Here is a 16,540-nt window from a genome sequence, read left to right as displayed (position 1 = left end):
CAGGAAGATGCAAAGAGTGAAGAGCACTTACTTCAAAGTTTCAGCAAGGAAAAAGCTCTGCTGTACATCATCATATGTAGGAGATGAGGAATAGACATCCTTGACACCAGAAAAGCCACCACTTACTCGGCAATACTTGTCAATTGCCTGCAAAGAGAAAGGAAAAAGAAAAAAAAAAAAAAAGATAATTTAATTGTAGAGCAAAATTGGGAAACGTTAAAGGATCAGGCTTGATTAACAAAGGAGGAAGCTCTTTCCATGCTGCATTTTTCTTTTGTGAATCTCCTTGTCAAAAGATGCTGTGGATGTTAACAGTTTACGCTGACCAAAAAAAAATAAAAAGGGACTGGACACATACCAAAGTAAAATCCCTCCAGGGCTACTAACGACACCACATTGGGCAAACTGCTAGATGCTAAGAAAGTATTCTGGGGAAGAATTCTTCCGCAGAATACTTTCTTTCCTGGGTATTCACTGTTGACTGATATTGATGACAGGACATGGACTCAGTAGACTTTTACTCTGAGCTGGTACGGCTCCTCATAGGTAACACTGAGTAGAACATCCATCAGTCAATTAATGCAACAGGTGCTGTGAGGTGCATAGGAAGATGACAAACATCCCTGGATTTTGCAGCTGGAAGAGTCTGAAGAGTTACAGGAACCCTGTGACTACTAGCTAGTTGTAGGGACTTAACTGAAAGTAGGAATAAAATACTGTACTCATCTTTAGGGACTGTTGATTTCATCTTATAAACTCTTCTAGCTGCTGCTTTCTCCCCACATTTCCATCTCCTACATGTGCTCTTCTCTGCTTCCCCTTTATACAGTTGAAACTCAAGTCAGCTTGTGTGCTGGACTGCAGAGGAGCTCTTTATCTTTAAAGCATGAAGTTTAAATCCATAAACATTCCATGCAGAAAGGGGCCAATGGATCCGTGATTCACAAATCACCCAGTCAGCTCCAACACAGTACTGCAAAAAGCACAATGGAAGAGGAGGAGACTGGAAATAATGCACTAGTAGCTCAGAGCACCTCTCGCCTACGCTTTCATTATTCCACTCACATGCATGACCTTACAGCACACAAGGATATCAGCCATTAAAACTGGCCCCAAAGAAACAACTCTGAAATGATTCACAGGTTATTTGCGCTTCCCTGCTGCTTTGGCAGTGCTTCCTCAGCAGACACCAACTCCTTTAATAGATTCATGCAGGGACAGAAAAGGAGCAGTGATGAAGGAAAATGTGTGGCTCAGGATGTCTGTCATTACCAACTACTGAACACAGCCACCTGTAGTTCAGTAATCTGTGATTCAACCCGTTACCCTGTATGAAGTTTCTCTCCACATGGTACTTTAGGCCCAGGTTTTCGTTAATTCTGACTTTTGCTAGTTATACTCAACAGAAGCTATGGGGAGTCAAGGCAGGGGAGCAAATAAGTTTTGAATTATGTCCCTTATTATGCAGAGAAAACAAATTCAATCAAAATTAACTCTTCAAGGTCCTTACTATAGCTTTTGCTTACTGGAAAACAAAGAATTTTCCATTGGACACATGCATGAAGAATGCTGGCAGATACCATCACTGAAATTATACAATCACAGAAAGGTTTGGGTTGGAAAGGACCTCAAAGATCATCTAGTTCCAACCCCCCTGCCATGGGCAGGGACACCCTCCACTAGACCATGTTGCCCAAAGCCCCATCCAACCTGGCCTTGAACACTTCTGGGGGGGGGGCATCCACAACCTCTCTGGGCAACCTGTGCCAGTGCCTCACCACCCTCACAGTAAGGAATTTTTTCCTAATATCTAAATCGACCCTCCTTCAGCTTAAACCCATTACTCCTTGTCCTGTCACTGCACTCCCTGATAAACAGTCCCTCACCATCTTTCCTGTAGGCCCCTTCAGGTACTGGAAGGCCGCAATTACATCTCCCCGGAGCCTTCTCTTCTCCAGGCTGAACAATCCCAACTCTCTCAGCCTGTCCTCACAGGAGAGGTGCTCCAGCCCTCTGATCAGCTTCGTGGCCTCCTCTGGACTCTCTCCAACAGCTCCATGTCTTTCTTGTACTGGGGCCCCCAGAGCTGGACGCGGTACTCCAGGTGGGGTCTCACCAGAGTGGAGTAGAGGGGCAGAATCCCCTCCCTTGACCTGCTGGTCACACTGGTGCACTCCGCTGATGCAGCCCAGGACATGGTTGGCTTTCTGGGCTGCAAGTGCATATTGCTGGCTCATGTTGAGCTTTTCATCTACCAACACCCCCAAGTTCTTCTCCTCAGGGCTGCTCTCAATCCATTCTCCGCCCAGCCTGTAGTTGTGCTTGAGATTGCCCCGACCCACATGCAGGACCTTGCACTTGGCCTTGTTGAACTTCATGAGGTTCGCACAGGCCCACCTCTCCAGCCTGTCAAGGTCCCTCTGGACGGCATCCCTTCCCTCCAGCGTGTCAACTGCACCACATGGCTTGGTGTCATTGGCACCTCAACATCAAATCAGGAGGAAAAGTAAAAAGGCAAATGAGCAAGGTACCTAGGAAAGTAAGTCACAGCACATCAGGTACTACAGCTAACCTTCTCCTAGTATACACTCTTACCCTGTGGAAAAATGAGGTTGTTCATGGACCAAAGAATAATCCAGATTGTACAAAGTTATTTCAAATTTCTGAAGACCAAGATTTTTAAAAGCAAGAGAAGAGACTGGCAAAAGGATGTTACTGGAATGGCTGTAGCTCTAGAGCCTGAGCTTATGCCAAGAAAGGTACTTTCCTGGCAAAATCTGATTCTCGCTGTAATTCCTTATCTCAAGTGGAGCTTTCTCCAAGTTTGGATGGAAATGCCCCCTTTTTTGTTGGGACTTGAGCCTAAACGGAAGAAGTGTCTGAATGAATTCTTTTCAGATCTGGTTACTGGTGCAGGTTAGGGTTACACTAAGACTATTCACATCTTGGGATCTGGGTTGCCCAGGTTTTTTTTAGAGTCTGGAGAAAGGTGGATGTGACAGATCTAGCCCAACAGCACCACACGCACGACAATCTCTTTGCCTGCATGCTTTTGCACAGCACAAGTGATGCTGGCTATCACATGGCAGCCAAATTAAAAAAAAAAAAAAAAAGAGAAAAGACAAAAATCAGTGTCTTTGCTGACTTCTGAAGAAATAATGCATATGCTGTTTATGGAACCACCTGCACCTTCCTCCCCACATGTCCTACAGCCATTAGACTTTGTGACATGAATGAACAAGAGTCAAAGCACTTTCACTTTCTAAGCAGGAAATGAAGTGCATCCTCTTGCTACTATACCCTTTTTTATAATACTGCAGAACACGTCCTTGTCCCTGCTCTGGAGTGTGGCAAGATGTGGGAAGAAAGCTCCAATGGTTACAATCCTGCCAGAATTTCTAGCATGCAGAGTCTGATCTTGCAGGTGTCCGCTGGTCAACGATTCAGCAACCTTGAAACTGTATGCCACAGCTTGGACAGTAGAAACTTGCTAGTGACCACAGCAAAACGAAAAGAAGGAATAAACAGTACCACTGTTAAGACACTGTCTCCTTCAACTCATTTAATCTGGAGACTGCAGACAATAGACAGCACTGAGATTCTGCTCTGTTCTGTAGAGGTCTCATGGTTGGATAATTAAGTGCAAGACTGGTGAAGCTAGCAGGCCTAGAAGCCTGAAAAAAGAAAATATGTGATTTATATTGATTTTTTTTTCCTCCTTACAATTACCAAGTAGACTTGTATCTTCAGAAATTTCTCCTTGGGGGAGAGAGACTCTGGCTAGACTGGAGTTCAGGACAGGCAGAGGATTTATCCTAGTTGATCAGAGATCTAGACACTACAGGTAGTAATGAACTGTAGAGGAAAAATTCTTCTGAAAGACTGCTATACAGCTGTTCATCCAGATGTGGATAAACAAATTGTCCTTGATTCAGAGGTGTAGAGAAATTCAGAACACTGGCTGAAAAGTTTGGTGCTGTAGACAAGCTTCTTAAAAGGCACTTGAAATCTGCAGCGTTCTGCCTTCATACACATCTCAGAGTACTTGGTATAGAGGCATCTAATCTGCCACCTGGATACTCTTTTGCTCAAGAGCTGAAGACCAGTTTCCTTGATAAAATGATGCTAAATTTATTGCACCTTAGAATACAGGGAAGTCCTAGATGACTGGAAGGGTATCAAAGTAATGCTACTATTATGAGGCACTGGCAGGCTGAATAATTTTAGGATGTCATACCTGATGTTAGACCAAACAGTTATGGAAATACATGTGAAAAATATAGAATAAGAGGATAATTGACACCAATCAGCATGGTTTTATAGAAAACTATCTTGCTCACAATCGTGATTTCATTCTTTGAGGTCTACAAATTGGCAAATAAAGATAACGGCAGACATGTAATAAACATAAAAGTTTTTAAAGCAACTGACATGGTACCATAAGACGTTATGATAACACAAAAGCAGCACTATATCATACCAATATCACTATCTTAACTTAAAACTTACTGACAGAGCTTTAAGAACAAACCGGCAATGTAAAATCATCACCAAATAGGGCTGCTTCTCACAGAGATCCACAAGGAGTGGTCTGAAGTTTTATCAATCACTGCAACACTACTGCTGGCAAAAATGACATAGGTAAATAAGAGCAGACAGTGTAATCTGGTGGGAACTGGGGCCCAAACTAAATGATGTTTCATATAACTAGGCACATAATCCTAAATCTCAACATAAAGGCTGTGTAACTGCAGAACCAGATTAGCCCGTAAAGAATTCAGTGGCCACATGAGACAATCCAGCATGAGTTCCTGATAGGATGTTGTGGCAGGTGCACACACAGGGACAGTAAACAATAGCAGGAATGTAATTTTACTTTTGCACAGGGCTGTGGTTAAAATCAAAACTGGAATATGCAATTCTAGAATTTATTTTTAAAAAAAGGATGATGAACTGATGTGGGTGCAGACATTTGGAGAAAATGCTTTACAGTGGGAGACAATACAATTTGTTTAGCATCTTAAGTAGACTCAGTAGTAAGCTTATTACAATCCATGAAAACTCTTTGGAAAGAAAACATGTGGGAATAAGAGACATTTTAATTTTAATATAGTATAGGAAGTCATAGGAAAATCCATTGACTGCCAGCTGAAACTAGACAAATTCAAATGGGAAATAAAGCATATATTTTTTAACAGCACAAGTAATTAAATAATAGAACAAACTACCAAAAGAAGTGGATTTTCCAGTTCCCTTTATTCAAATCAAGAGTAGAACAGAAGAACATGCAGTAGTGTACTCTTGCCAAATACATGTGTCTTGGCTTAAAAATGACATAAAGTGAAATTCCAGGGCCCATGACGCACAAGGAGGTCAGAGTTGATCTAAGTTCTTTAGAACTAAAATTGGAGGTGCCTCTAGATCAGACCCCAGGTCCCTTAGTTCCTCTGAGGGTGTTTTTGTGGTTGCATATGTGACTCTTCTTGACTATGCCAATATCATGCTCATACAAACAGTTTCTTCACCAGCTTACCTCCCAAAACACCTCTCTCTGGTACTCACAGCTTCCAACCCATGAACTTCGTATCCCTGTTTCTTTCACCTCCAACCTACGCCTGTCTCTCTTCTGTCTACTTTGCTTCACTAAGTAAAGAGCTATATAGCTTTCTACTCCATCTCACTGCAAATTCTCAATTTGCCCAACGTTAGCCCAAACTTCAGGCCTTGTACATTATTTTCACTGTAAGTAGAAACTCTGAATGAACTCTGCAGCCTCCATGGTGCAATCCTACTTAGTCAGATATGGAAGTCCCCAACAAATAGTTGAACCCTTCATTTACACAGCTTAGATTAGTAATTGGCTTTACATGCCTATTGTGAAATGGTGGCTCTTATTGCTTTCAAAGAATTAGCCTGAAAAGGATTTTAGTACTTCTCTGTATTTACCCTGAATATATTGCATGTGTATTTCTGTAATACTTCAGCCAGGCCCCCCAGCATACCATCATCCAATTTGGCTAGCCTGATACAATTGAGATGGATGTTGTCTCTAGTGCTTAGTATTAGGGAGAATTAGCCTTTTTTTATCAGGAAAGACATAAGAGACCCTGTCACAGGAATTTATGATCGCTGAGGGAATATACGATTCAACTTCCTGTTTTTTCTCCACAGACATTGGATTTGGAGAGATGTGACAAAACAGGCCTTGGTGAAAGCACACCACCTGCACTAAAATGCCCAAGTTCTGTCCAGAAATCTAGATAATAAAACCAAAAAGAAGCTGCCAATGGTGAAATAGATAAAGAAAGTGCAGGACAAAGATCTGCATACGCACACAATCCAGTCCTCTGTGCAAATTCCCATTGATAAAAGGCAGAGAGAGATCTGGGCTGGGAGTGCTAAAGAAACTTAAGTAATGCAGTGTACTTAAAAGCCAGGTGGTTCTGCAATATATTCTAGATCATCTCTGAAGAGTTCTTAAAATGACAAAAGCAGACTTCTAACTTATTGGTGAACTAACCCAAATCCACTTGGGTAGGGATGTATTCATCCATTCAAAGAAGCAAATAAGGGAGACCACCAAGAACTCAGTCATCAAACACCAGGTTCAATGTAGAAAAACAAGACCATTTAGAACTCAGAAACAAAACTCAGTGTGTTGGGTTTTGTGGCAAGGTTTTGGTAGCGGGAGGGGCTACAGGGGTGGCTTCTGTGAGAAGTTGCTAGAAGCTTCCCCTGTGTCTGATAGAGCCAATGCCAGCCGGCTCCAAGATGGATCCGCCCCTGGCCCAGGCCAAGCCAATCAGCGCCTCTGTGATAACATATTTAAGAAGGAAAACAAAGGAGTTAAAGGAAGCTTTTGCAACCAGAGAGAGGAGCGAGAACATGTAAGAAACTCTGCAGACACTAAGGTCAGTGAGGAAGGAGGGGGAGGAGGTGCTCCAGACACCAGAGCAAAGATCCCCCTGCAGCCCGTGGTGAAAACCATGGTGAGGCAGGCTGTCCCCTGCAGCCCATGGAGGAAGGATGAGGGGGTGTAGAGATTCCACCTGCAGCCCGTGGAGGACGCCATGTTGGAGCAGGTGGAGGCACCTGAAGGAGGCTGTGGCCCGTGGGAAGCCCATGCTGGAGCAAGTCCAGGCCGGACCGGTAGACCCGTGAAGAGGGGAGCCCACGCCAGGGCAGGTTTGCTGGCAGGACGTGTGACCCTGTGGGAGGGACCCCACGCTGGAGCAGTCTGCTCCTGAAGGTCTGCACCCTGTGCGAGAGACCCCACGCTGGAGCAGTCTGCTCCTGAAGGTCTGCACCCTGTGGGAGAGACTACGCTGGAGCGGTTTGTGAAGGACTGTAGCCCGTGGGAGAGACTCCATGTTGGAGCAGGGGAATGTTGAGAGGAGTCCTCCCCCTGAGGACAAAGAAGTGGCAGAGACAATGTGTGCTGAACTGACCGCAACCCCCATTCCCTGCCCCCTTGTGCTGCTGAGGGGGGAGGAGGTTGAAGCCGGGAGTGAAGTTGAGCCCGAGAAGATGGTGGGGGGAGGTGTTTTAAGACTTGATTGTATTTTCTCATTGCTCTACTCTGTTTTGCCTAGTAATAAATTAGATGAATCTCCTCTCTACATTCAGTCTGTTTTGCTCGTGACGGTAATTAGTGATCTCTCCCTGTCCTTATCTCGACCCAAGCCTTTTGTTATACTCCTCTCCCATCCCGCTGGGGGAGGGGTGAGTGAGCGGCCGTGTGGCACCCAGCTACCGGCTGGGCCTAAACCATGACACTCAGTTTCCCCAAAAGTTTAAAAGAACTACTAGACTTCTGATTAAGAAGATATCTTTCACCATGAGAAATCTGTAATACAGATTTCAAAGTATGCTTCAGTGACTGAAAGGCAAGAGGAAAGCAAATACAGACAGTGTTGTACACGAGCAGCAAGCCAAGCGCTCTGTGTGTCAGACCAGATTCTTCTCTATGTATAAATGGAGAAATAAACACAACCAGAGCTGTGTGTGGTAGGGAAGAAGGGAAAGTAGTGAGTAGGTGTGAGGAGGAAACACAAGAACTTATTATCTATATGCAGGGAACAGAAAACCATGGGGAACAAAAAGCCTTCTGAGCTTCTGTGTTAGTATGATGGTAGGGGAAAGAAAATCTGTAACTGTGGGAGGGAGGGGTATGAAAAACCATTTACGAAGAGTTCAAAAATATTTTATGGCTATGTTGGATATAGAAACTCTTTATTGAGGAAGCAAGCAAAAAAGGCACTCTGTAAGGATAGAGTCAGTTAGGCACATGGGCTGCTTGATTTACACAACTTCAATGCAGGTTGACAGAAGGATAAAATAAAAGCCTACCCTGCGCACAGAGAAAATTGGAGGCAGGGGAGGAAGAAGGGAAGGTTTGGTTTGAAAGCATTAATGGGGACCAAGACATGAAGGCAAATGGAGAAAACTGAACAAAATGCAATTCAGAGACATGCTTTGCAGTGTGTTTAAGAGACAGATCTTGGCCTGAAAAATTTATATTTGTAAATTCTTTAACCTAGTACAAAGGACCCGATTTCAGCTTGGATCATCCAGACGTAGCTTCTGACAGCAGCTGGTGTTAGATCAGCAAGCATTTGTAGTACACACACTGGCAAGGATACATTTCTTTCTCATATTAGAAACATGCATAGTTTGGGCAGGAGGGATGATGTGACTCAATGTTTGATGTTTTTGAGAGAGCAGCAATGCATTGTGGAATACAAATGTGACAAATGTGGAACCTTTCTCCAGATTAACATCATGTTGGTTGTAACAAAACAGTCTACAAGGCAAAACCTAACCAGGACTAAGACACAACCTTAAAATACTTGGACTCTTCTACATGATTGTAACTGTGCTGAGGGAAGGATGGGGATGAGCTCAGCTAAATATTCTGAACCTGCCTTAACTATCTTCCACCTGATGAATACGGACCTGTCAATAGATGTCATGCTCCAAGTACTTTTTCTGGGTCTGTGGAGTGAAACTGCTTTTCACCTGCAGAATAAATTTTCTCCAGGCTCTTGGTTTGTCTCTTCCTTTGCTCTTCCCTCATCTCCTTTGGCTGTACTCAAAATATTTCATTAGTGTCTTGTTATCTTTAATGTTTATTTGCATCTCTGAAACTGGCTTTGAGCTATGCTTCCAAAGACTGCTGGAGCTGTAGCAGGGAAGTGGAGGAGTTGTAGTAATCCACAGATCTTGAAGATGACCACAAAACCGCTTGGCCAGCAAATTAGTTTTGCACGACCTCCGTACAGACCAGCAGGTGGAAGCAGAGAGAAACATGAGACCAAAACGGGTTCACAAGTTCAGCCCCAGGAAGCATTTAAAAGTCTTTCGGGGATTACAAATAATTTTTACAATTAGAATATTATATTGTCATGTGAAAATGAAGCCTAGTTAATCATATAGCCCATAATCTATGACTATCAGACAAAGGAGTTATCCATCTATGTACAAAGGATGAATGAAGGAAGACCATGAGCACAGATCTGTTAAGAGTCTTACAATGAATCTCGGCTTCTGTAGCCCATTATGAGCATTTCCAATGAGAAAGACTCAGAAGCATTTTCACACTTGGGAATTTGATTAAAACATACAAAAACTAGATTTAAACCTAGCAGTTATAGACCAAAAAATCCAACCAAACCAACCAACCAACCAAACCCCAGCAGTCTCTAAAAAACCTTAGCAACAATTTTAAAGTTCTGCTTTATGTGCCATTACTTATTCACTTCCCTTACTGGTCTACTCCTAGTGGTGTAATCTTTTGTTATAATTGAGTAAATCTAAACTGACTGGCAATTTTATTTTCCTTCCAATCAGACAACTAAGAAAAGAAAGAAGATACCAACCCACATATACATATGTATATGCTCTCTAGTCTACAAAGTGTCCGAGAATAGTTGTCCTACTACTTGTCTTTCAATAACCGACCAAGAAGAAACTATAAGAATAGCTTCGTCTTTTAATCTAAACTGAGTCCTAGCACATGCTTAACAAAGTTATTTATAATACACTTTCATTTCCCAGGATGAATTACCTCTCCTGGGGGCTGTGGACTACTGATAACAGCAGGAGTCATGACCACTGGATTCTATTTCCATGCCTAAAACGCATCAGCTGTATAATGCTGAACACGTCTCTCATCTGTGCATCTATTTCAGCAGTTGCAAAACAGGAATAACTGGGTGCACCCCCATATGTGCCCTGGTTTACAGTGACTTGTGAAAATCAATTACCTTTTGAAGGGTTTCAGCACCAGAGGATGAAAGTGGCTACAAAAGGAATATACGAAGAATTAATTTACAGACAGATAATGAATACATTTACCTGCGTTGCTTCCCAGCCCCACTGCCTGTACTTGGGATCGTGGGTGAATCTCCACATATACCAGTAGGTCTCAATCACCTCTGGTCTTAGGATGTAATACTTCTCATTCTGCCGCACTGCCACCGCCTCTACACCACCATCAAATTTGAATGCTTCTGGACCCAGCTTTAATGCTGCAGAGGAAAGAAAAAAAAAAAGAAAAAGAAAAAATTATTCCCTACAATCCTGTGCAGGAAGGGTGGCTAGGAGACTGCTATATCCCAAGCATGCAAGAAAAGCAGAAACTAGCTTGTCTTCAAGCAGTCTCATAAATATTTCCTATTGTTGAGGCCTATAATTTTTCTTATGAATAATTTATCCAATTCCTGTGAGAAAACAACCTATCTTGACAGGAGTACAGTAATCCTCTTGAAAACTAATGAAACGCTAAGAATATAAACATATTAACACATTCAATTATAGGATAAAATTAAAGTGATCGACATCAGTGCTTACAACCAAAAGAAAAAAAGAAAAGGAAAAAAGAGAAAAAAAGAAAAAAAAGAAAAAAAAGAAAAAAAAAGAAAAAAGAAAAGAAAAAAAAAGAAAAAAAAAGTCAACAGATGTCCTTTCATCCCACCCAGCCCAGCAGGAAAAGATCTTAGAACAAAACCAGGTACCATCTCAAATAACATGCATCTTTATCCAAACTCTCTTGGTTTAGGGAAGCTGTCAGGCCACCGTAAGTGATGTGCTTCATAATGTGATCCTCAAGTAAAGGGTTTACAACTAGGCAATGAAAACTTAGCCACATCTGAAAATAGATCTCTGAACTAAGAGATTTGCTATTTCAGCCCTTAAAGGAAGCTGTAATGGCCCTGTGCCAGCATCTGGAAGACTATTCATATAAAAGGGAAGTACCTGTAGAAATACTGTCCCGAATACGAAGATGCAATTACATGTAGTTTTTAATTATACAGCTACACATTATTCCTCAAATTTGACATAAATAACGCACTCTTACCTACAGCTGCACCCCACCCTTTGCTTTGGTACAGAATTTTTAAGGTGCTGAACTCTGAAGCTGCACTTGAGCTTTAAAAACTATCAGAGATTAATCATGTAATCCCTATGGGCTAGAGGCTCAAATTAACCATGGTCTCATGAGTCTGAAAGGGGAACCTTAGAATACTACAATGAAAAATATGAGCATCTGCTAGTGTGTGCCCCAGCAGAAAATCTCCAAAAAAGTTCCTTAATCTTTTTGTTTCAAGGGAGTATGACCCTGGATGCAAACAGAAAAAAGCACCACACTGTGCTTGAGCCACACACATGGTAAGGAAATATCCATCAAGAAATGTTTATGATACTTCTTTCAAATAGGCCATTTTACCTGTTTCAGTAAAAAAAATTACAATTTTTACTGCAAAATCAATGAGATTAGATGCAGAGTTCTACCTACCCAAAATTAAGAAGATAAGAATGGCCATACTGCACCAGATGAAAGTTTGTCTGGTACAGTATCACGTCTCCAACAGAGGCCAAAATCAGACCAGAATGAGGAAGAGGAAGAACAGGCCAAGTATACAAGATACCTTTTTACAGCTTCTCTACCAGTCTCCAATTTTTTTGAGCTGAAGGCTTCTCCAAAACTAGACATACTTTTTTTATGTGGTCAGTAATTCTTAAGAGATTTATTTCCCAAGTACTTATGTGGTATTTCCTTAAACCTACATAAGCCTTAAGCATCAAAAACAACCTCTGCTAAGGAGTTCCACATCTCTACTACCTCCTCTTCAGTGTAGAACCACTGTTTTTGTTGTTCTTTGTTTTCAGCTTGGTTCCTACTACACTCATTTGATAGCCTCTAGGTCTTCTCTTGGCAAAGAGAGTGAACAACTGATTCCTATCTACTCTCTCCAGTCCCCTGCTGATTTTGCAAATCTGTTGTATCCTACCTAAACCATTTCTTATGCACACTTAAGAACACTACCCGATTCAGTTGTTCCTTGAATGGAAACTGTTCCATACTTCTAGCCTTTTGCTGCAACTCTTTCAATTCTACTATATCCTTTTTGAAATGTGAGGACCAGCCCAAATACAGCACTAAAAGTGTGGACAAGATTAATACAGTGACATAATGACATGTTCTATTTTGTTCTTTCTCACTTTGTTTTTCCTGACCGTTACTGAGCTGACATTTTCATAATCTCAAGAGCAATTTCCTGAGTTGTAATGGTCAGTTAAAAGCTCATCATTTTATATGTGAGGTTAGGAATAACTTCTTTCACTTTATGTTTAACTACACTGAATTTAATTTAGTAATTTATTATGCAATTACTCAACCTCGTAAGGTCCTTGTGCAATTTTTCAGCTGTCTTTCATCCTTGCTATCCTGAATAGCTTTTTTTTTTTAGTTATTATCATCAGCACACTTACCTTACTATTCCTGCCCTTTTCCTGATCATTTATATATGTGTATGTATATGTTTTACTTATACATACGTATATACACATATTAAAATATAAAATGTAAATACAATATCAATTTATACACATATATACACATAACATCTGTGTATAAACATATATCAGATACAGCAGAGCACCACTGGTTAACCACCATTCGTTTGCTGCAATAGCTGACTATTTACCTCTACCCTTTCTGTTATACTACAACCATTTCTTTTTCTCCGTGCAGGTACTTGCTGCTTGTGCTACAGCTGCTTAATATCCTTAAAAGGCCTGAGTAGAGAACTTTTGAAAAAGCCTTTTGGAAATCAGGTAAACCATGTTAGTTGTATTACTCTTATTCACCACAGAAGCTGGACTTCAGGCAGTTCTGGTGATGCACCACCTACAGAAACCTTGAGACCTTCTCTTGCTTTGTAGCCTGCTGGTGCATTACATCTTTAATTATTTACTCATATCTACTTCTACCACTATTGGGCACTCCAAGAAAATACACCACCCAAGGAATGGGTGATCCCTGCAGATTGTGACAATCTCACTGAATTTTTATCTGAAACCAAGGATGTAAAATTAATACACAGCACTTCTACTAACAGATGACTAAACTAAAGAAGCTACTATGAACACAGTACCTTTTGGAGGAGCATTTGTGTAAGCAAAGAACTGTCTAAGGACATTTTACACTGCTAGGTCACATTTCAATTCAGTTATTTTAGTATTAATGGGGCTGATAGGGTATATTTCTAGTCAGGGAGAGCAGATGAGAAACAAATTCACATCATAATGTAAAATTACAAAGCTAAACCAGTACCATCGAAAAAGAGATTTTAAGTGATTTAAAGTTGACTTCAATGAGAGCTGTATTTAGTATTGCTGAAAATAAGGGCAAATCCTCAGACCTCTAGATAAATATTTATATATGTAATTTTAGAAATAATTCTGAAAACATTGCTTAATTTTTTGTGTGTGTTCCTTTAAGACTACAGTCAGTCCAGCTACACATTTCCTATAAGTAAGAAAGGATTCATAATTATAGTAATGCTTTCTGGGTTCTAACATATAAAATTTGAGGAAGAGACTCTCCAAGATACTTTTGTTTGAGACTCTCTGAACCATTCCATCAACGTACGTTATTTTACACTTCTCAGGAAAATAAGTAATTATTCTTATCATCTTTGCCTGTTTAGCTGCTTACGGAGAGTCTTGGGACAGAGACAGCATCTACTCATACCCTGACAACGTCTCTGCTGAAATCTTAGTCATCTGGCTTATTCGCATTGGAATTGTCACACGTATAAAACCAGCAAATGCTGTACCCAGATTCTGAGGACAGTTCTTGTCAGAAACTTTAAAGACATGCAAAAAACTTTATCCTAAAATAATCTCTCTGTAATCAGTCAATACTTTATATTATCGGCTAATGGCTAGGAAAATTCTTATAAATAAGGAATAATATTTTACTAAAAATACTGTGTGCTGTGAATCAGCACACGCTGCCAATCTATATCAGAAACAGTGCAGCCAGCAGGGCCAGGGAAGTGATCATCCCCCTGTACTCGGCACTGGTGAGGCCACACCTCGAGTCCTGTGTTCAGTTTTGGGCCCCTCACTACCAGAAAGACATTGAGGTGCTGGAGCAGGTCCAAAGAAGGGCAACGAAGCTGGTGAAGGGTCTAGAGCACAAGTCCTGTGAGGAGCAGCTGAGGGAACTGGGGTTGTTTAGCCTGGAGAAAAGGAGGCTGAGGGGAGACCTTATTGCTCTCTACAACTACCTGAAAGGACGTTGTAGCCAGGTGGCTGTTGGTCTCTTCTCCCAAGTAATAAGCGATAGGACAAGAGGAAATGGTCTCAAGTTGTGCCAGGGGAGGTTTAGACTGGATGTTAGGAAACATTTCTTCACTGAAATGGTTGTCAATCATTGGAACAGGCTGCCCAGGGAAGTGGTTGAGTCACCATCCCTGGAGGTATTTAAAGCACACATAGATGTGGTGCTTAGGGATGTGATTTAGTGGTGGTCTTGGCACTGTTAGGTTAATGGTTGGACTCAATGATCTTAAGGGTCTTTTCCAACCTAAATAATTCAATGATTCTATTCTATATAGATAACTTTGCTTATTAATCTAACATCTATGATACCTATGAAAGCTAATTATTCAGATTGATTAGTTAGTGGTCTTTCTATTCCTTCAATTTCATTGGAGATCTTTTTTCAATACATTGAAAAAATATGCATTTCACATTACCAGTTATTTTATGCCTTTGCCATGTTTCTCAGTCATACAAGTATGTAAAACAAAGAAGTAATCCCCAGTAACTGGAATACCTCAAGATGTGCAGTCCACACACAAGAAACCTTGCACCATAAACGCATGAAGCTGTATTCTTTTAGCCTTACCAGTGCCCACTGACAGCATTATGATTCCTTGTGCTGTGCTGGTACATGGGCATACAGATCAGAGCATGCCTTCTGTCTTTGGCTCTCTCAATCTTCTCTCCAAATGGAGAGCACCCTACACTATAGAAAAAACTTGAAATCTCCTGCCATGGGATGGAAGATTTAGGATGACCACAACAATAATGTATCAATAGGTTATGGTACAGAAAAAAGCAGAGGCATGCATGGATTACATATCACAAGACTATTCTGGTTACAGTTAAGTTTTCTGACTTTGACAGTCAATATGTCCTTTCAAATCCTTGGTGTTTCCAAGGGGTGCCACAAGTATTCACAATTTCCCAAAGAGAGGAAAAGACTCAGGCATCTCATGTTGACAAATTCAATGGCTCCTGGAAACAGATCTCCCTTGGTCAGAGGCAGATCAGAATCACGTCCTTGCCTCCCAAAGACCATTATCTTCCTCCAGCTAGTGACTTAGAAAGGCATCTCACAGGGAGTGCTAGACAGATCCTCAGCTTAAGCAGAATCTACAGGGATTTTCACAGAGCCATGGCAAGATCCCGAGCTCCTCAGGATATCCCTTGTCACTTCTCCAGCCTATGACTCAGGAGTCTGAGGTCTTTTCTCAGATATTCCTGGAGATCATCAATAAGTGAATCAGACTATCAGAGAAACTGTCCCCCTGCATAAACCTCTCATTGATTACATAGCAGTGATGTCAATTGTCATTAGGACATAATGCCCATGGAAATACACCAGGAATGGTTGCAAGGACTTTCCAATTTCTCTGTATTAATCAGCACTGTGGAGCTGACAGGATCATGACAGATGAAATGGGTAACTGAAGTGCTGACAGAATACAAGCTGGTGGGAAAGGGAGTAAAGAGGGTGTAGCAACATCTGGAAGGGTTAAGGCAAAACTTGTAACAAGCCATGTAGGAGAAGGCTGTCACATGTAGACAGACCACTTTACATTTGGACAATGAGACTTGGGCCTGAAGTGAGAAAATAGCATGTAGGATAGCAAAATCTTCTCAGGCGGTAGGTCTGGAAGACTTGCTCCTGAAAAACAGCAGGATGTTGATTCAGTTTAACTGTCCAAAGCTAAAAATCCCCAAGCTATTCTGAAGGGAGTTATTAATCTGCTTTTAATTACTCAGTCAATTTAGTAATAAAAGCGGATACTTTCCTCCAAGTTGGGTTACTATAATGGCCAGGGACCTTATGAAAAACCTCAGATCTGTGCAGAAGTCAAGCAAATTACTTTTGAACTGGAATAGGTTTGTTTCTACCACAAGACATACCTCCTGTTATCTGTTTTGACTGAGATGTAGA

The 16,540-nt window shown here is 41.4% G+C and overlaps 1 protein-coding gene across 2 annotated transcripts in view; it reads right to left on the bottom strand.

Annotated features, from left to right (window-relative positions):
• MAN1A2 (mannosidase alpha class 1A member 2) overlaps nucleotides 1-16,540 on the bottom strand; it is a 163,621-nt gene that overhangs the window by 9,743 nt on the left and 137,338 nt on the right. For both annotated transcript variants that reach the window (XM_054813961.1, XM_054813962.1), the window contains exons 11-12: nucleotides 10,357-10,529; nucleotides 32-147 (exon numbers count right to left, since the gene is read on the bottom strand). In XM_054813961.1, the coding sequence (XP_054669936.1) occupies nucleotides 32-147; nucleotides 10,357-10,529 (289 nt within the window). The remainder of the gene's footprint in view (nucleotides 1-31; nucleotides 148-10,356; nucleotides 10,530-16,540) is intronic.

Source organism: Grus americana, chromosome 1 (assembly GCF_028858705.1).
Source record: "Grus americana isolate bGruAme1 chromosome 1, bGruAme1.mat, whole genome shotgun sequence".
Lineage (NCBI taxonomy): Eukaryota > Metazoa > Chordata > Aves > Gruiformes > Gruidae > Grus > Grus americana.
The sequence above is the reverse complement of the archived record's forward strand: the minus strand, read 5'-3'. Positions and strand labels throughout refer to the sequence as shown.